This window comes from Pan troglodytes, chromosome 22 (assembly GCF_028858775.2).
Source record: "Pan troglodytes isolate AG18354 chromosome 22, NHGRI_mPanTro3-v2.0_pri, whole genome shotgun sequence".
In the NCBI taxonomy this organism is placed as follows: domain Eukaryota; kingdom Metazoa; phylum Chordata; class Mammalia; order Primates; family Hominidae; genus Pan; species Pan troglodytes.
In genome coordinates, this window is record NC_072420.2 from 22,509,122 (window position 1) to 22,530,190 (window position 21,069).

Consider the following 21,069-nt stretch of genomic DNA (forward strand, 5'->3'; position numbering starts at 1 on the left):
TGTTTGAGTACTGTCAATTTAATGCAATCATGAATTTAACTTTCACAATTATATTTTAGAGAACAAATACTTAATTGTCACCAAAAATGGAGAATACATCGTTATTCTTTATACTCAAAGAAGCAGTGTTAAATTTTGGCTCAACATAGAGTAATATAGGGCTGAGCTATGAGGTTAAAAGACATGTCGGCATCTATTGTTATAGACAGGCTGTATTTATATTTATACCCTGGGAAAGTGAGATTTGCAGTTGCAATGATAGATTATTAGATACATGATTTCAGAGAAAATGTTTCATTTCCATACAGTTTTTATGGAAACAGTTATATCCTAAAATAGCTGTTATTTTTTTAAGTGGTTATGATCTCTAAGGCCCTGAAATACACAACTTACTCAATTTTCCTCATTGCTTTTCCAAAAACCTGACAGAAGCAGCTGCTACCATCATTTTTGTTATAAAGAGAAGGAAGACAAGCCAGAAAGGTTAAGGAAGCTTTCTGTGTTTAAATTTTTAATACATGGCACAACCCAATAATCACACTGTTTTAGATAATTTAATTTATAATTGTATCAATTTATATTTCATTAGTAATTGTAGTTCTAATGGTAATTTTTTCAAATAAAGGGAAATTCAAATGTCATATGGTCAAATTTATATTTTAGAAAAAGAATGAGATAGTATTTAAGTGTAGAATGTTTGAGAATAGGATGGCATTGTTTTATATTCTTATGCTAATGATATATTTAAAACTTAGTAATTTTGTTTGTATATTATTTTATGTCATAAAACATCATAGTAGCAAAAAATACCAGTGATAATATAAATCTGTCATTCGTATCCAGACTTTATTTCAAGATACTTTATCTTTCTTCCCCGCAAAAAGCTTTAACAATAGTCCCTGGCAATTCTTTTAATGGACACACTAAGTTTTTTCTGTGTATCATGTTTCATTTTACCATTCACATAATGATGAATAATCAACAAAATGGCCAAAAAACAAACTGATATATGTGAAATAAAAAAAAAATCCTAATGGAGGTAAATTGTCAACCACTGAATAAAGGATTAATTGCTAAACCACTTTTTGGCTAATATAAACAACATTATATTTTATATAGAAAAATGTTGGAAATAATACTGGCTTCATTGACACAGCAACTTCATGTATCCCTGTGCCTATGAAAATTGTTCCAATATCCAATATAAGTATATTGTTCCAATTCCAATATAATTTTTTTAAAAGGTGTCACTTTAGTGTATGGATATTTACAAAATGCATTTTTATTGCTTTCACAGAAAGATAAGGAAGACCAATGGCTAGAGAAAAAAGTGCAAGGAAATAAAGACCACATCATTTTGGAGCATCTCCAGTGGACCATGGGGTATGAAGTTCAGATTACAGCTGCCAATAGATTGGGATATTCTGAACCGACAGTTTATGAATTCAGCATGCCACCAAAGCCCAACATTATTAAAGGTAAGCAAAACTATGTTCTTTTTTAGACTGAACAATAAATATGATACCACCTTTTTATAACCCTTACTGACTTTTCTTATTAATAATTAAAACAAACTGAATGTAAATTCCAGGTTCTAATTATTGTTGTGACATATCATACACAAAGTTTCTCATCGCTCTTGCTATAGGGTATTGCTTAATTTGTAAATATATTTTGACCCCATTAATAGTTGGAGTGGTGGAGAAAGAATGAATAGGAGAACATAGAGAGTAAGAGTGACTGATGATAATCAATGTGAAAAGTGTCTATTGAGGCCATACGAAAGCTTTGCTGAGAAGACAATTTATCTGCCAATCATGTGGAGACTGATACTCCAATTCTTGTTAGATTTGACCAAAGGTAATGATGAGCCAACCTATGCCTGACCAAGCAAGTTGATTTTGGAAACATAAAATTAGTCACAAAGAAAGGCAGCAACAGCCACAAATATAATTCCATAAAGACCTATACCTAGAGTTTTAAGAAGGCTCATAAAATGGAAGAACACTGTAAATCAGCTTTTGCAACACACCGGTTAGATTCTACCATTGATAGGTAACAGTGCTTACATTGTTACATCTTAGTATGTTAGTAATATTATGAAAGTTCACAACAGGGATGTTAAAACTTTTATTCAGATAAATGCTCTTGAAGTAAAGATGCAAAAATATATTCTGACTCAAAATAACATTTAACTCTGTTCATGAGTTGCTAAATTGGTCATATTTCTACATTTATTTTCCCTCAGTTATTACTTTTAATATTTTAATTTTATGCAGACATGTACAGATATTTATGTATATATAGTATATTCTTTATATGTACATATATACAGAAAAGAACAGCATATTAATCCATGAAACCAAGATTTATTTGTCTTGTTATATTAGAGTATAAGTATAGATATATAATATTTTTGAAACTGGAAAACTAGCTAGTTCAATCATGTCATTAAACCCTCTTGTAATTTCAAATTGATGTTAATTTCACATATTATGATTTTGTTATATCATACATCAGTTGTTTAGTAATTGAAAGCAGTTTTATATGATTAATCTTTCAATTAAAAAGTAATTACTATTGGTTATAAGGTTTAAAAAGTAATTGATATTAGAGCTTTATATTGCTAATGTTAATAAATTCTACCAAATTATAATTTTAAATTAGGAAGTAAAAAGTCTCTGGAAATAACACGGGTATCTTATATTTTAAGGACGTTTTTTACTATTTTCAAAGCCCTTCTGCATTGATTATGTCATTTTATTCTTAAATCTGAGCTGGATAAGGAAGCATTATTCTCATTTTACAAATATGATTTTAAGAGGTTTAATGACATGTTTGAGGTCAGAAATATTTCTAGTTATATGACAAATCTGATGCCCTTACAAGATAACACATCTAAATAAGAATGACTGAATGTACTATTGAATTCATTACCTCTCTATGTTTGAAACATCAGAAACCACTTCTACAATTGTAATGAATATGTATGTGGTAATTATATTTCATGCAAATATCAGGAACATGCTATACGTATTCCCATACTGAGCCAGCGCCCCCTCCAAAGGAAAATTGCAACAGTATATACTATAATCTCCCAAATCTTTAATTTAGTGTATATATTTTGAAACATAATGAATTAACTTAATCCATTTAATTTAATAATGTATTAAATTTAATATATGAAGTAGAAGGCAAAATTTTAATAACATAGATAAAACATAAAATCAAAAAAATAGATTTTACACAGATTACTAAATGTCATACCCCCAATGACTCTGCTATCTTTGTAAGAAATTGTTGGCCGGGCGCGGTGGCTCACACCTGTAATCCCAGCACTTTGAGAGGCCCAGGTGGGCGGATCACGAGGTCAGGAGATGGAGACCATCCTAGCTAACACGGTGAAACCCCGTCTCTACTAAAAACAGAAAAAAATTAGCCGGGCGTGGTGGTGGATGCCTGTAGACCCAGCTACTCTAGAGGCTGAGACAGGAGAATGGCGTGGACCCGGGAGGCGGAGCTTGCAGTGAGCCGAGACCGCGTCACTGCACTCCAGCCTGGGCGACAGAGCGAGACTGCGTCTCAAAAAAAAAAAAAAAAAAAAAAATTGTTGATGATAAAAACCAACAATACGTGTAGACAAAAGGTTGAAAAAATTAAAAGGTAATAAAAGCAGATATGAAGGCACCAAAGTAACCAAGACATGCTGTAATTCATTTCCTCTCTCTCTATATATATTTTTCAATTTGAGAAACTCGTGTCCTGAGAGCTTGTAGGCAAGACCTGGAAAGAAAATGGATAGAATTCTGGTTTATATTCCCAGATTTGTTCCTGTCACATAACTTGTCAAAATAACTGTTTCCTCATCTCTAAAGTGAGTTCCTTCTGGTTCTGCAATGTTAAGATCTATCATTTATTAATTTAAGAATTATTTATTGGAGTACTTCTTTGTGACAAACCCTTGAATGAGTACAAAGGATTTATCTGTGAAAAATACAGAACTGACCCCTGTCCCCCAAAATCTCCACAATCTAGTAGGGAAGACAGATATTCAACATGAGTTAGAATAACTGCAACTGGCCGGGCGCGGTGGCTCACGCCTGCAATCCCAGCACTTTGGGAGGCCGAGGTGGGCGTATCACGAGGTCAGGAGATCGAGACCATCCTGACTAACACAGTGAAACCCCATCTCTACTAAAAATACAAAAAAATTAGCCGGGCGTGGTAGCGGGCGCCTGTAGTCCCAGCTACTCCGGAGGCTGAGGCAGGAGAATGGCGTGAACCCGGGAGGCGGAGCTTGCAGTGAGCCGGGATTGCGCCACTGCAGTCCAGCCTGGGCGACAGAGCGAGACTCCGTCTCAAAAAAAAAAAAAAAAAAAAGAAGAATAACTGCAACTAAGAGAGATTTTTCTTAGAAGGTGAGTTTCCAAAGGAAACATGCAGGAATGAACTTTCCAGGGAAAATATGTGACGTGGAAGGTATCTCTGGGACAAGAAAGAGCATGATCTGTTCTAGGAGCTGGAAAAGGCACGTGTGGAAGAGAACCTGGAAGTGTGTGACTATAGATAAGGTCAGAGAGGGAATGCAAACCAGATAATTCAAGGGCTTTTAAAAACATAATTGTAAAACATCTTCCAAAAGAAATAAATAATTGTAAGCAGAAAAGTTGTATGAAGAGATAGGTATTATAAACAGATTATTCTTTCTCCTATGGGTAAGAGCAACTGATGGATGAACAGCGGTAGAAAAAATAAAAGAATGAAAAATTTCCTGACACATTGTAAGTGTAGACTAACGCTGCCTTTGCAATAGATTGGATTCAGTCAGTAATGACTTTTAGGTTTCTTGCTTGGGCAACTAGAACATTGCTGATGTCATTTCTCAAGGTGAAGAATTTTGTAGAAGCAAGACTTGGAGAATGAGGATCAAACATCAGATCCATTTGGTATTTGTTAAATTTGAAATATCAAATCGTTGGTTAGATATGTGGGGGTATGGAAATGAGAAGATAACCATGGCTTGGAAACATACACCATGATGCTGTCAGTGTTAACAGGTGAATGGTATTTGAGTGAGGGTAAACCCGTCTAAGCAATGCCTAAAATATCTGAAGAGGGGTTGATGTCTCTAGTACTCATTTATGTTTGCCAGTAACTAGAAGGGTGACTGGCACAGCAGTGATTTCCAGAGAATATTTCTTGAATTACTGAAGAGTAGAAAGAAGTTTAGAACTGAGTTCCAAGGAACTATAATATTATACTAGAAGAAGAAACCAGTTCACTCCACCCCTCATCATGAGACTAACACTTTACAGACTTACTGGAAAAACAGGAGCGTAGTATCTTGGAAGTTAACAAAGGGTCATATTTCAAGAAGAATAGATGTAAAGTGTCAAATGCTGCTGAAAGGTCAATGGAACTGAACCAGAACAGATGTGAAGTATCCCTATCACGTGCAGCTTTGCTGACGTCATTGAAAGATAAATTAGGTACAAGTGGGCAGAGAATTGTATGTGAGGTTAGGGAGTTTAGACTCCATATTTATTTAATGCTTTCAGGAAGTTTTTCTATGAAGGTGAGCAGAGGAGGGAAAAAGCCAGTGTTAGAAGGTCTTTTATGATGAAAAATGCTAGATGAAACAAATCAAGGAGTCATGGAGGAATCACACATACAAGCACACAGACAAAGCCATCTGAGAAGGTAGGAGATGGTATTCACCCCTCTAAACCATATAGCTGATACAAAGCCAACACAACTTATCAAAAAAAGGGGAAAATGAAATATTTATTTTATTTGTAAAAATGTCACAAATTCAGCCAGGCGCGGTGGCTCACGCCTATAATCCCAGCACTTTGGGAAGCCCAGGCCGGTGACAAGGTCGGGAATTTGAGACCAGCCTGGACAACATAGTGAAACCCTGTCTCTTCTAAAAATACAAAAATTAACCGGGCATGGTGACACACGCCTGTAATCCCAGCTACTCAGGAGGCTGAGACAGGAGAATTGCTTGAACCCGGGAGTTGGAGGTTGCAATGAGCCAAGATCGCGCCATTGCACTCCAGCCTGGGTAACAGAGCAAGACTCCATCTCGAAAAAAAAAAAAAAGTTATAAAATCGTGTCTAATTTACTGTTACTGAATCCGGATTGCTAAGGCCTCATAGAAAGTCATATCAGAAACAAACCATAAATTAAGAATTGTTTGATTTAGATCTAGGTTTTGTGAGGCAATTTTAAAGGCTGTAATGATGGGGAATTTGAGAACCTTTCAGATCTTATAGAGTTAACATTATATATTTGCAAAATATGAAAAAAGATCATATAATTTTATAACATCTTATTTTTCATTTTAAAATGAAATATAAATTCAAACATATTAGAAATAAGTTATCTGTAATAAACTAGCACATCTTAAGTGTTTTCATTTAAGTTAGAGAAGATATAGAGTTTAAAGGTTAAAGTGGTTTTAATTTATTTTTATATTTCATGCATTGTAGACTGTCAAAATAAGTTTTCTGGAATTTTGAATTTAAAAAACCCATTACTTATGTACATTAGATATATTTAACTTTTTGTAAACAATAGGGTAAGTCTAGAGAACATTTATTTGTTGGACTAAAGCACTATTTTTTCGTTTTTTATCAACCTACTCCCTTTACATTCATATAAAATATTACATTGATAACAATAATTTTTCTTGTAAGTATGCTAGTGGATACTACATTTCTTCTTAGTTTATAATTATTAAAAAATAATTTTGTAATTAATATTTTTCATTTTTAAATTCTTATTAAAGATGTGCTTATTTTGAAAGATATGTATTTTGATTTATTTAAAATGGAGTTTCCATAATCAATCGTGTTCCTTTTTGGAATATTCATGCAGCATAACTCCATCTTATTTTATTTTATAAGAAACAAGAATATTGGGAAACTATATCAGATCAATTGTTATAAAATGACTACCAAACTATGGATTTCAAGGCTGATAGCATGGCATTTATTGATTTGTTCTGTAATTTTAATGACTAAAAATACTACTAAACTGCTGGACTGGATATAATCTAATGTTTAAAAAAAAATCCTTGGAAATAAATAAACTTACTTTGAAAAACATTTTCACCATTTCTTTTGGCCTGCCACATGTTTGATAACATTTATATTTAACCAAAAAAGACGTTAGTGTCTTTCAGTAACTGCTTCCTTCTTTTCCTGAAGACATGTCTAATTTTAATATTGACTATCAATATAATTTGATGACAATAATTCTGTTCAACATTTTTTATATTCAATGATAAAATAATTCTACCCTCTGGGAACATGTAATGCATACACAATACATACAAAATAGTTGTTTAGATTTAACAAGCTAAAAAAATAATATAAATCACCACAAAAAATATTGCTAAAATATTTCAGTTACTTTGTATTTTCATGGGCTTTTAATTTGTACTTCCAATGAACTATACAGTAAAATTATTTTGATGACCTCAACTCTAGCTTCAAGCAACACTAATAAATCCTTCATCACTAGATAATTCAACATGAACAGAAAACAACTTTCAAACACATGGCGAATATGAAAATATTATTTTAGGATTACATTTATGGTTGTTTTAGAACATAAGTTTAAAAATTCTAAAACAATGGTGAAATAGAAGTCCAATTACCTGGGGAAACTTCATCTTAACCCTCTGGAATTTTCAGTCTAACCTAAATATTGATACTACACCTGCAACAGCATTTAGTTTAGCATGTAGTGAAAAAGTAAGTCTAAAAAATATTTTCATAATCTTTGGTTCCTAAAATTGTTTTAAAAGATATGCAGTGACATATGTCTGGAGTTTGCTTATGGCCAATAGGTTAATGCTTCTAGCTTCTATGCTTATTACAAATTTTAATTATGTGAATATGCAATTTTCACTTATATTTGTTGGTACCTTGTTTACTATTAAAATAGAATGGCTTTTATTAAATATATCCTAGGAAATTACAGTAGAAAAAATTACCATCAAACATTGTAGGATATATTGAGATCATATTAAAAGTAGCACTGTGAATTCACCAATAGCACAGTGAAATGACTGGTGACTTTTCCCTTGTAATTTACATTTTCAACTTATAAATGAAAGATATTCACATGTAAGGGATCAGTGACAGAATTAATTTCTGAGTAATGCAGAATAAACATCAATATTGACCTTTGTATGTTTTTAATATGTGACAATATATACAAATGTTTTATACAAGATTTTAGCCATTCTTGTTTTGTATGAAAGTATTTTTTGTAGGTTTGCATTAATTGTAAATGACTTTGTGTAAATCTTGCATTAATTATTTTCTCTTTTTTTCTTTCCTACTGTCACGTTTTTTCTCTTTTGATTTCCTCGTTTGTAACTCCACCCTTTATTTTCTTAATTATTTCATTCTTATTCTATTTTCAAAAACAATTTTCATCATGCAGATAAATGCTGTGAAGCGAATAAAGGCGAAAATGGAAGCCAGTCATGGCAGCTGAATGCTGCTGGGTTTTCTTTCATTATAGCCATAAGTTTGTCTTGCGTGTTTTAATGTCATTGTTATATCATATGGTATATCCTCTTATGCCCTGAAAATTAAAAAAAAAAATAGTAATAGCAAGGCTTATCTAAAATTATAATAAAATATTTTCTAAGGTCCAATTAATTATGCATGTATCTTTACCCATGAATGATTAAGCTTTTTCTCCTTCCCCCAATTGTCAACCTTTTAAGTGGATAATTTGTCAGAAAATCAAATGAAGGAAATTCAATCGGGATTGCTACTTTCAGCTACCAGTTCACTGCATAACATACTTTATTCTAAAGTTTCCATTAATTCCTAAAGTTGACCTTGTTAAATAGCATGTCACTTGTACTTGAAACTTAAGCCTTTGCTACATCTAATCTTTCATTATTATTTTGCAAATAATTAAATATCCATGGCCATACTTTGTAAAAATCATAATTTTATTATGTAGAATTGTGGATCACTACTATTGCTTTTTTTACTGTTACTTTTAAGTTTCCAACTTTATGAACATTTCTAATATTTCAATGTTTTTACCATTTATATAAAACATAAGCATTATATTTTATTAGATGTGTATCCCAATTGTGCTGCTTATTTTCCCTTTGTTGAACTAAAATGTCTTAAGGAATAAATGTGAAACAGTTTCCTATTTTAAATTTGAACACCGATTAATTTTTTCCATTAAGTGAAAATATCTCTGCAATTTTCCCAGAATGAATGTTAAATTAAATTTGTATATGTCTAAAAATTTACACCCAATTCACTGGATTTAGATTACATTTTGAGCTGACCTCAAGTCCTATTGTTCTAACATAAGTAGTTATTTGTTACATTTTTCTGGACATCTGGTAGTCAGAATCCTTGCAAGCATTAGAGAGAGAGAAGAAGATATTATAGACACTCCTTTAAAGAAGTTGAAATCAAGATGGGAAGAAATTGAGATTGGAACTAGATTCCAAATTTCAAAGGAATTTCGATTTGAGGGTGTAGCATGAAGAATGATTTTTGGTTTTTGCAAATTTTCATTATGTGAATATGCAATTTTCACTTAAGTAATCTTTACCTAAGTAATTTCAAAACAAGTAAAGAGTGTTTGTGTTTTTCACTTGCAACCACATCTTAACAAGTGACTTTTACTACTTATTTATTTAGGACAATAGGAAACAACCAGATTTACATATATGCATAAAAGTGACCATAACATACTTGGTAAATCAAATGATTGGGTTCTGGACTCTGTGATTCATTCATCAAAAGCCATTATTTTGTTGAACAGAAATATTTTTCGTGTCTCTTTTTAAAGAGATAGCTACAGAATCTTTTCATATGAGGGCTAGGCCTCTCTTTCATAGTAGATTTTCTTTTAACTTATCTTTTCCAAACTCCTAGCTGTCAACTGCTATCCTTTCTTGTAATCTAGTAATAGACCCGTAGACTGCAGAAGCAACCCATCAACCGATAAAACACACTTCTGGCCGGCTGGGCGCGGTGGCTCACGCCTGTAATCCTAGCACTTTGGGAGGCCGAGGCAGGTGGATCACGAGGTCAGGAGATTGAGACCATCCTGGCTAACACGGTAAAACCCCGTCTCTACTAAAAAATGCAAAAAATTAGCCGGGCGTGGTGGCGGGCGCCTGTAGTCCCAGCTACTCGGGAGGCTGAGGCAGGAGAATGGCGTGAACCCAGGAGGCGGAGCTTGCAGTGAGCCGAGATCGCGCCACTGCACTCCAGCCTGGGTGACAGAACAAGACTCCGTCTCAAAAAAAAAAAAAAAAACTTCTGCTTCCCTCCTTTCTCCCCTGCTGAGATAAAACGATATCTCAACTCACACATTATGGAAATATAATCCATTTATAGGGAAAGTTTTGTTTTTAAATAACCATAACCAATATTCCGTTTATTAAATAACTATCATTGCATATTAAATTTCTTGATATTTGAGACTGAAGAGTTTATATTGGTTACTAATTTGTAGAAAGCGTTGATAAAAAGATTTCTAGTAACACCTCCAGAAACTGTTTTTCACATTCATTGTAACGTTACTTGATCTTTCCAATAAATTAGAGACATTTCTGCGAGAATTTCATGCAGAAATGATCTTGACTTAGGAATGACAAAATATTTTTTTGGAGATCACGGAATACTTATTTAGTAAGTTAGTGCAAAGTTTATTTATCTTGAAGTTTTACATATCATAACTCAAGGTCACTAAGTGATATAAAGAACATTCAAAGTGAGGTATACACAGAAATTAGATGTATCAATTTGGCATTTTGAAAAGAACCTAATATTAAAATTATGTTTGCAGAGTTATATATATTTAAAGAGTTGTTTGTTAGATTTTAAGCATCTAAGTGTGGATCTAGTTTTAGTCCTTAACTTTATAAGCAATCTGTCATTTGGCCAAATGTTTATTCTCAGATGAACACCTATTTCACAACTCTGAGATACGCATAAATTCTTCTAAAAATATTCTCAGAGATGGTAAAATAATAGGCTTTGTGCTCTGCCTTATTTCTCTAAGAAATTAAAAAGTACAAAACTAAACAATAAAGCTATTGCATTCCAATAAGTAAAACCTTAGACATATTACATCCTAGGATTTTTTAAAAGTCTTAATAATATGTGTTGCTGAGTTATCTTTTATATTATCTGAACAATACTGTTGTTATATGCAACCATAAAAATCAGACAGTTTGCTTTTTTATTTTAAAAATGAGTTTATTACTTTTTTGGCCTTACTAGTATTTCATCTGTCTACACATCTAAGTAAATGTGATTACTGGTAAGCAAGACATAAAAATTTAAACTTATTTTAAGTATCTTCCTAGTATCATCCAATGATTTTTTTTTTCATACAATGGAGTTTTACGTAAAAGTCTGTCTCTGAAGATGTATAAATTTGAGCTTGTGTGTTAAGGTGAGTGTAAGATTAGTCATTATATATAATCAGAAATATATGTCTATGTCCAATAGTGTGTGTATTGTATCGTTCACTGTTAAAATATTTCAAAAGATTGTTTTGACCGTATTACCAGTTATGAAGCTAGATTGATTTACTTATGCATGATTGCCATTATCTGCATGTGGAATATCAGGATTTTTAAAATATAGATCTGGATATCTCCTTCTTTCTCCTCCCAATCTCTTCTAGTCTATCTTCTTTCCTCCATTTTACAATCAATGTTACTGGCCTCTCTACCCCAATCAAAACTATAATTACTCATCAGTTCACAGTAAGACCCACAAGTACCATGTTTCAGATATGCTAACAGAGTAGGCCTAGGAGGTAGCAGTAAATTCTTTCCTATAAAATGTATTCTTACGTGGAAAAACCTTAGGTAAGTTGCTATTTTTGTTCATTTCTTTCCTAATACTATAGGTCATTAGGACGGACTAAGTTTAATTTTATAAACTCTATACTCATATTATTTCCAGAAGCATTTTGCAAATGCACGTATATGCCTTCATTCCTGGTATACATGAACAAGATTGAAATTAAAATATGTAAACATTTTAAATATGCCTATATATAGAAGGGGTTAAATTGATGTTTAATATATATGCAGTTTTCACTTATATATAGCAAATACATATAAAGACAAATAATTTTATTGCAAATAAATTTGACTTTTTAAATATTCAAGTTCTTTTTAAATTAACAAAGTTACAAGTATGCATCATAGTGCACATGTTACACACAATAATATGCAATTTGTGTCAATTGGGAAACCATTATAATTTAATTATAATATTTTCTGTGTAAGAATACTCATTCATTATGTTTGAGTTAAATTAAAGCTAAAATAAGAAAAATTCCAAAGTAGTTTCAACCACGTACAATTAAATTTATGATTAGTCATTTATATTAAATGAAATATATTGTACAAGAAAGAATTAAACCATGAACTTTTGGATCTGGAGGTATTCTTAGATAAATAAAAATAATTTTAAATATTAATATGGTATATTTACCCTGATAATGGAGAAATAAAACCTTAAAATTACAAATTATTTTAATAATTCAAGATGGATACTGATATCAATACAATAATACAATATATTTGGGTCTAGCTTTCAAGAATAATAGCCAGTATTATGCATGATAACATTTGAGTTTGTAGTAATTAAGAAACATCCCTAGTCATGTAAAGTTTTCTTTAAAGGTTTAAATTTGATATTAATATGATATAAGCAACATTAAGAGCTTGAAATGATCAATTCTGGTATTAAACTAAATATTATCACATATATTTTTGTCTGGCCCTGTAGTATTATGATTTCACTCACTGAATAAAGATAAACTATAATATTGATCATACCTAAATATGTAACTTTATGTGTTTTATTATGATTAATCTATGTAAGAGATAATGTAACATCCTTTAAATGATCTTTTAATAAGTCCAATTTAATTACCTTTTTTTTCTATTTTAATTTTTATTTATTTATTTTTTTATTTTCTTGAGACAGACTCTTGCTCTGTCGCCCAAGCTGGAGTGCAGTGGCCTGATCTCAGCTCACTGGCACCTCCGCCTCCTGTGCACAAGCAACACTCATGTCTCGGCCTGCCTAGTAGCTGGGTGTGCTACTAGGCGTGCAGCCACCACACCTGGCTAATTTTGTATTTTTAGTAGAGACAGGGTTTCACCATGTTGGCCAGGCTGGTCTCGAACTCCTGAACCCAATTGATCCTCCTGCTTCAGCCTCCCAACATCCTGGGATTACAGGCGTGAGCCATGGTGCCCAGCCTCATGTTTTCACTTTTTTAAAATTTATTTTCTTTTATCCTTTCTTACTTTCTTCTAATGCTTTATTTTTAATTTTCTCCCTTTTTCTCTATTTCTGTCTCTTCCTCCTTTCTTTTTCTCTCCATTTCTCTCTTTTGTTCTGTCTGTCTCCCTCTTTCTCTCTCTATCTCTCTTATGCTTCCTTTCTAAATTTTTGGCCATGAATGAATGGAATATATTTCCTCTATTATGTTTCTGTTCATTGTTTGTAAATTTTAAAATACTAACCTTTGTGGTATAGAAATATGTCATAAAAGCTTCAGCAAATCTAATATATTGGATAGATAGCTGAAATCTGCATATTTCAAATGACTGAATATACAGATATTCTACAAATTGTCTTTAAAATGATTACAACTTATGTTGAAATTGGTGACGAGGCATTTCCAAATTAATCTCATAAATAGTATTGTTTAATCATTAATACTTGATCGTTAAACATAATATTCAGAATATATTTCCACAGTAAATTTTGGGACTTAACTAAAGAAAAAAATTAACACTTATTAACTCGTTCTCTTACCAATTACCATATAAATTGGAGTATTATTCTAAAGTTAATATGGTTTGTCTTTTAAATACAAAGTTGTATTATTCCTTCTACGTGTTATACTTACATAATCCCAATTTTTATCTAAGGAAAACATTCCCTCAGTTTAAATCTAATTTTATTTTTTTCAAAATTAGACAAAGATGAGAGTTTAATATCCATGCTTTGTTTTCCAAAAACCTTTAGTTTTGTTGTCTAAAATTAAGAACTCAACAAAGATCTCTTGTAATAATTCAACATATTCCCTGGCTATTAACTAATTTCCAAGCCTGAACTGTCAGTAAATGTTGCACATAGCCTGGAATAGTCCATAACATCTGTATTAGCTAATATTCTGTAAAACTAAAAAAAAGAAATCCAAGAAATGTAAAAAATAATTATGTTTAAGAATTCTATTAGTGTATCTGAGATGGTCTTAACTGCATTTCATCTCCTTTGTTGGTAGACTATTATTTCATCTACTTTTTAAGGATACTTTCATCCAAGTAGAATTCAACTTAATTTTAATTGTGAACTAATCTAATATTGGTTGTATTAAATTTAGATATATTGAAAGTTCTAAAACTATGTATGCTTAAGTTAAATTCAATTAGTCTTTATCATTTCATTTTAGTTAGTAAAAATATGTTACACACTGTAAAGAATGCATAATAATGAGACACAACTTCAGTTTAGAAAATATATTTTTATTTTTATTCTATGTATGTACTGAATAGGGGCTATGACATAAATCTAGCTAGTCTTATTTTTTTCCTAAAAACTAAGCAATTACAACTACTGTTTTAAATAGTGTACACAATTCATGTACCCCTTTCAAGAATATTTTTCTCTTACATTTTCATTGATGTTATGTATAACGCTTCTGTTTTAAAGTACTTCTGATCATTTAATTGCATTCGTTTTCATCATAGCTTATTTTCTTGGAAAAAACTATGCTGTAAGTGTATTGTCCTCGTATCATCTTATTTAAAACCCTCAACATAATATCCAGCACTGTGTGTAATCCTATGCATGTGTTTCATAGTATATTAAATGTCATTTTATTTTCTGTACCTCTGTGTCTCCATTGTTGTAATAAAGAAAACTGAGGAAAAGCTTTGTTATACGTGTTTTCTTTATTACTGGTACAACCTTTTTTGTCCTTGTCGAGTGTTGTCATATCTAACTTGATCAAATTTAATACAAACATTTATTTACTTAGGGGCAGGTAATAAACTTATACTCATTAAGTTACTCAATTTTTGGATAACCCATACATCATCAGCAGATTCATAACAATTGTATATTGTAAAAATAATTTCGTGACAATATCAAATATTGTTACTTCCATTGTAAACTTGTTCTAGTGTCTTCATAAAAAATAATTTTTGACATAGATATAAACACAAAAGTCATATTTTTCTCTTAGAGCAAAATGTTACATTGCCTGATAAATATGAAATGATGCCAAAATTCAAAAGAGAAAATGTTCATTTTCAGGATTTTGGATTGTTTTGGAGCATATTTAATTTCTCTTATTCCATGACAGTCCAGTCCAAAATGTATATTTTAATATATACATTATTATACACCTTTTGAAACATACTTGTGTATATTTCAAAATGAAAATTTTAATACATTTATAAGTCTTATATATTGTAATACTTATACTTCTTTTAAATGATACAATAGTTATAGTAATTTGAAACATACACCAGAACAGTTATTTCTTTTTATTATTTTCGTTTTTATTTTTCCTGAATCCCCTTGACAATAGGATGATATCAAATGGAGGTTATCTGGGAATTCTTAGGAATTTGTATGATTACTGTTGTAGTAAATATATATTACTTTATTAATTTTTTATTGTTCTACTATTCTGGGCCATTGTGAAGAAACTAAAGAGATTTGAGAAAATCTGAAGCTATTATAACCAAACTCTATTATTTTATTATATCAACAAACTGAGGATCAGAAAAACCAAATAGTCATTGATATAGTCAAGCAACTTTGATTCTCAGTTTTCCTCCTATCTTTGTTGTATTACACTAAATCAAAGTTGGTAGAAGTAAATTTCTGGCCTATAAGTTATATGGTCATATGTCTTAGGTCTAGTTCCTTTGCTATTTTCTTGATTGGCCTGTGGAGAACAACAACAAAAAATCCCTATGTGTCAGAGGAAAGGCTATGTGTACAACAACCACAGTTTCATCCATTAATCACAGTATTTCTATTAGTCAGCTTTTATCTTTCTCACTCAAACTTTTACATATAGCTGCTTCCCTATGACCAAGGTAAATAAGCACACATTACGTTTATGGTTTTAAATGAATACCAAATTAAATTTTCATCACTTTCTTGTTTTTTACACATATTTTGATAACACCTTACTAAATTACTTATTTGCATTGTTGGTAGAGATAGGTAATTTTTAATTAATATATTTTTATTTACTGTCCACTAAAAGTAAGATATTTTCATCTCAATATGCATCCTTTTTATTTTAAGAATTCAAAGTAAATAGTTTCAACACTTACAATTTGCATAGCAGCTATGTGTTTGCTTCTCTACTGATTTCTTATTTAATATTACAAAGAGAAACAAAATGTTAAAAACAAGTATTCAAGATAGAGGACTTTATTTTTTCTGTTTAAATGTGGTTAAATAAAAAATAAATTGTCTTCAAATTGGCATTTCTGTTTTAAAGAATCCATGAATAACACACCTAAATTTTGCTATTGTTTCTAGAATATAATTTCACAATAGCTGAATGGGATATACTTGTTACATGTAATGTGAAGTGCAAACTACCCGTGGCTCTTGAAAAACATCCTATTTCTTAGTGCATGTTGGCAGAAAACATTAAAATTTGTATGGAATTTTTATATAATAGCCTGTGACTCACGGTCCTGTCAAATGGCTCAGTCGTGAAAGAAAGTTTAAGTGAACAGGGAAAAATATTTATCTAAAATAGGATGTGGTATGGTTCACTGCTGAATTCTATTACATAAAAACAGGAAGCTAAAAACATTTAAAGCATCTATATGTGTTACTCCTCACTTAATATGTGGAGTTTTTTTAGTTGTTAAAGGACAGAAAAGTAAAAGTTGTTTTTATAGGAGATTCTCAATCAACCTAAGCATACTAGCCCTTTCCATGCAGGTAATAGAGATATCACCATTGCATGTTTTCCCTTTTAAATAGACTTTAGTTTTTCGAATACTTTTAGATTTACACCAAGATTGAATGGAAACTAAGGAGGGCTCCCATATACCATCTACCCCAGTCAGGCACAACCTTCCTGATTATGAATATCTAACACCCAAGTGGTACCTATGTTACATTTGATGAACCCACAGTGGCACATTGTAATCACCCAAAGTTTACAGTTTACATTAGGGTGCATACTTGGTGTTGTACATTTTATGGATTTGGATAAATTAATAATGACCTGTATCCACCATTTTGGTAGCATACATAATAAATTCACTGTCCTAAAAATCCTCTGTGTCCTAAAAATCCTCTATTCCTCCCTCCTTTCTCCACTAGTTCCTGGCAATCACTGACCTTTTTACCATTTCCTAGGTTTGCCGTTTCCAGAATGTCACTTGTTCGCAATTTTATATTACATAGCCTTTGCAAATTGACTTCTTTCAATTAGCAATATGCATTCAAGGTTTCTACGTGTCTTTTTATAATTTGATAGCTGGTAGCATAAAATGTCTTAAGTCAGATGCATTATATAATAATGGACGTTTATAAACCCTACATGCTTAAAATATGTAGTTTTAATAATGTAGAATTGATGTTTTTGTATAACTCTAAGCAGAAATTGAAATATCTAAGATAGAATGCAGTGAGTATCTAAAACTGAAAACTTTAAACATCCTAATAAATTACCATAGATTCCAAGAAAAATAATAATACATATATTCTATGTATTTGCTTACATTTTTCATTTATTCTGTTACACGATTAGAAAACATAGAAGTTTTATAAATAGTTAGGAATTTTATATTGGAGAAAATTAAACATTTTGGACTTTCAAAAACAAATTATAAAATATGAACTGAAGTATAATCATATAGAGATATTTTTCAATTTTGTAATATAGTCTAGGAAAATAATTTTGTTTGTACAATGAAAATATATTTTTCATTTTCTATATATGGGGCAGCCTTTCAATGTTGACAGAAAAATAAAATTGGTCAGGTGGGGGATTAAACAAAGAACTAAAAATAAAATTATTCAGTTCTTTTACACTGGCTAATACATGTTTGGGTCATATTCATGCAAATCTTTGAAGCTGCCTTTTCTACTAATCAATACAATCACTAGTTGTTTTATAGCAAACAAACTGCATCCATTAAAGTCAACCAGAAATATAACCAAATTTAAACAGTATTTGGAAAAGTTTAGAGTTAGTAAGATAATAGCAAACATCAAAAGAAGAGGTTCAACTGGATGGGTTAAACAACACAAAAGATATTTTATATGTGCCAAAATGATCTCAGTTCCAACATACACAATAATTTGAAATGTCAGTGTAGATAAGATAATAGATATTTTGTTGTGCAAAGACTTTAGATATTTTATGATTTGTCATGGTTTACAGTTGTACCACATTTATTAAAATGATATTTTAAAATATTTCTAAAATTTTTAGTACTTTGTGATATTTATCACAAAAGAGCTGTTACGTATGAACTTGTTTTTAGCCAATATTTTTTTCAAAGTCAGCACAGCTCAGTTTCTTTCCTTTTCATATGTTAAAATCAGTTACTTTAAAGGATAACAAGAATTTGACAAGTTCTCATCAATATTTCTATACAAGCATAATAAACTTCTATTTTAGTGGTTCACTTTTTACACAAGATTGTTCTAAAAGGATAGCTAAAACTATAGGAGGGATTGTGTAGATATTTTAAAAAGCAGGGTGGCCATGGGGGGGGCTACTTAAAATTCCATTCCAAATAAATATATATAGAATAGTTATACATAAATATAAATGTATATATTATATAATTTCATAGTATTTTTATCTTATTTAGTTTCTATTTTTAAAATATACCAATAGACCTTAATTATGTAATGTTAATTCAACAACTAATCATATATAAGGGGCTGAGTCTATTTAATTCCTCACCTCTTCAATCCAAACATTATCCAAGGAGTTCTCATTCTTATATGGTGTGTGGAAATGGGCATGGAATAGGAGAGAAGGAGAGAGGGAAGACTGGACAGACATTTAATAGCCATTACCATAGCCCAGGCCTCCTCTAGCTCTTTCCAAACCACTGTGACGATTCTGCTTCCCTCCAATAACCCCCTACCATCTTTTGGAAAATGATCACAATTTCTAGTTTGTTTTTGGTGCTGTTTGTCCATTTTGATTTGGTTGATCTATTTATTTGTTACTGAATTCACTTGCAAGCTCCATCCTCTTTAACAGCATCCTTCACCACTAAAATCCCAACGCCCACCAATCACCTCTAATATCCATGTATGTTTCCTAATGTCAGAATCACACACAGTTTCATACATCTTTTTTTATTCAAGTCATGTTCAGATTAAAATGGACTCCTTACACCAAATGGGAAGCTGATTCTTATTCTCGAAAACCATCTCAAACATTATTTTCTTTATTATGTTTCCTTGACCATTGGCCACTAATTTATATGCTTCTCCCTCCTATTTGCTAACCTCACATTATTTTTTTTGCCAAGAGGTAAACAATAAATTACACTGCATATTAATTTCTAAATGATGTATCTTACTCTTCCCAATACATTACCCAATGTATGTGTGTGTATATATATGAAATATATATATAATATATAAAATATATATATGAAAACGTGCCCTTTAACAAAGTACAGCACAATGATGAACATATGAGTGCACGTGTCTTTTCGGTGGAATGATTTATATCTTTCAGGTAGATACCTGGTAATTGGATTACTGGGTCAAATGGTAGTTCTGTTTTAAGTTATTTGGGAAATCTCCAGACTGCTTTCCTCAGTGACTGGACTAAGTTGCATTCCCATCGACAATGTATAAGCATTTTCTTTTCTCTACGGCCTCACCGGCATCTGTTGTTTTTTGACTTTTTAAAATGATTATTCTCATTGGTGCGAGATACTATCTCATTGTGGTTTTGATTTACATTTTTGATGATTAATGATGCTGAGCATTTTTTCATATGTTTAATAGCCACTTGTATATCTTCTTTTTGAGAAGCGGCTGTCCATGTCCTTTGCGTATTCTTTAATGAGATTATTCATTTATTGCTGGTTGATTTAAGTTCCCCATAGATTCTGGATAATAGACCTTTGTAGGATGCATTGTTCGTGAATATCTTCCCCCATTCTGTAGATTTTCTCTTTGCCCTGTTGATCATTTATTTTGCTATACAGAAGCTCTTTAGTTGAATTAGGTCCCACTTGTCTATTTTTTGTTTGGTTGTTATTTCATTTGGAGATTTAGCCAAAAATCCCTTGCCAAGGCCAATGTCAAGAAGAATATTTCTTAGGTTGTCATCCAGGATTTTTATAGTCTGAGGCCTTATATTTAAGTTTTTAATCCATCCCGAGTTACGTTTTGTATATGGTGAAAGGTAGGGATCCAGATAAGATCTTCTGCATTGGGCTAGCCAGTTATCCCAGCATCATATACTGAATAGGGAGTTATTTCCCCCTCACCTTGTTGTAAGTGAGGTGGTTGTAGGTGTGTGGCATTACTTTGGGTTTTCTGTTCTAAGAGCATTCAAGCCAGGTGCCTATCAGTGGTAGATTGTATAAAGAAAATGTGGCACATCTGCACCATCTAATTCTACACAGCCATAAAAATAATAACATCATGTCCTTTGCAGCAACATAGATAGAGCGGGAGGCCATAGTCCTAAGCAAATTAACTCAGCAACAGAAAACAAAATATCACATGTTCTCACTTATAACTGGGAGCTAAGTATTGAGCACACATGGACATAAGTATGGGGACAACAGACACTGTGGACTACTAGAGGATGGGGTGTGGGTTAAAAAACTACCAATCAATCAAGCTGTGTGCTCGCTATCAGGGTGATATGACTTCCAAACCTCAGTATCATGCATTTTCGCATGTAAGAAATCTGCACATATACCCCCTACATCAAAAATAAAAGTTGAAATTCTAAAAGGTATACAGTTTTACAATTATAAATGC

At 31.6% G+C, this 21,069-nt stretch overlaps 1 protein-coding gene across 5 annotated transcripts in view; it reads left to right on the plus strand.

Annotated features, from left to right (window-relative positions):
* Positions 1-21,069, plus strand: part of NCAM2 (neural cell adhesion molecule 2) — a 548,173-nt gene that overhangs the window by 481,132 nt on the left and 45,972 nt on the right. For 4 of the 5 annotated variants that reach the window (XM_054675113.2, XM_531397.8, XM_016938439.4 and 1 more), the window contains one exon: positions 1,298-1,478. In XM_054675113.2, coding sequence (XP_054531088.1) covers positions 1,298-1,478 — 181 coding nt within the window. Of the gene's footprint in view, positions 1-1,297; positions 1,479-8,461; positions 10,307-21,069 lie in introns of those variants that run through there. The other variant, XM_009446220.5, reaches the window with a different exon arrangement.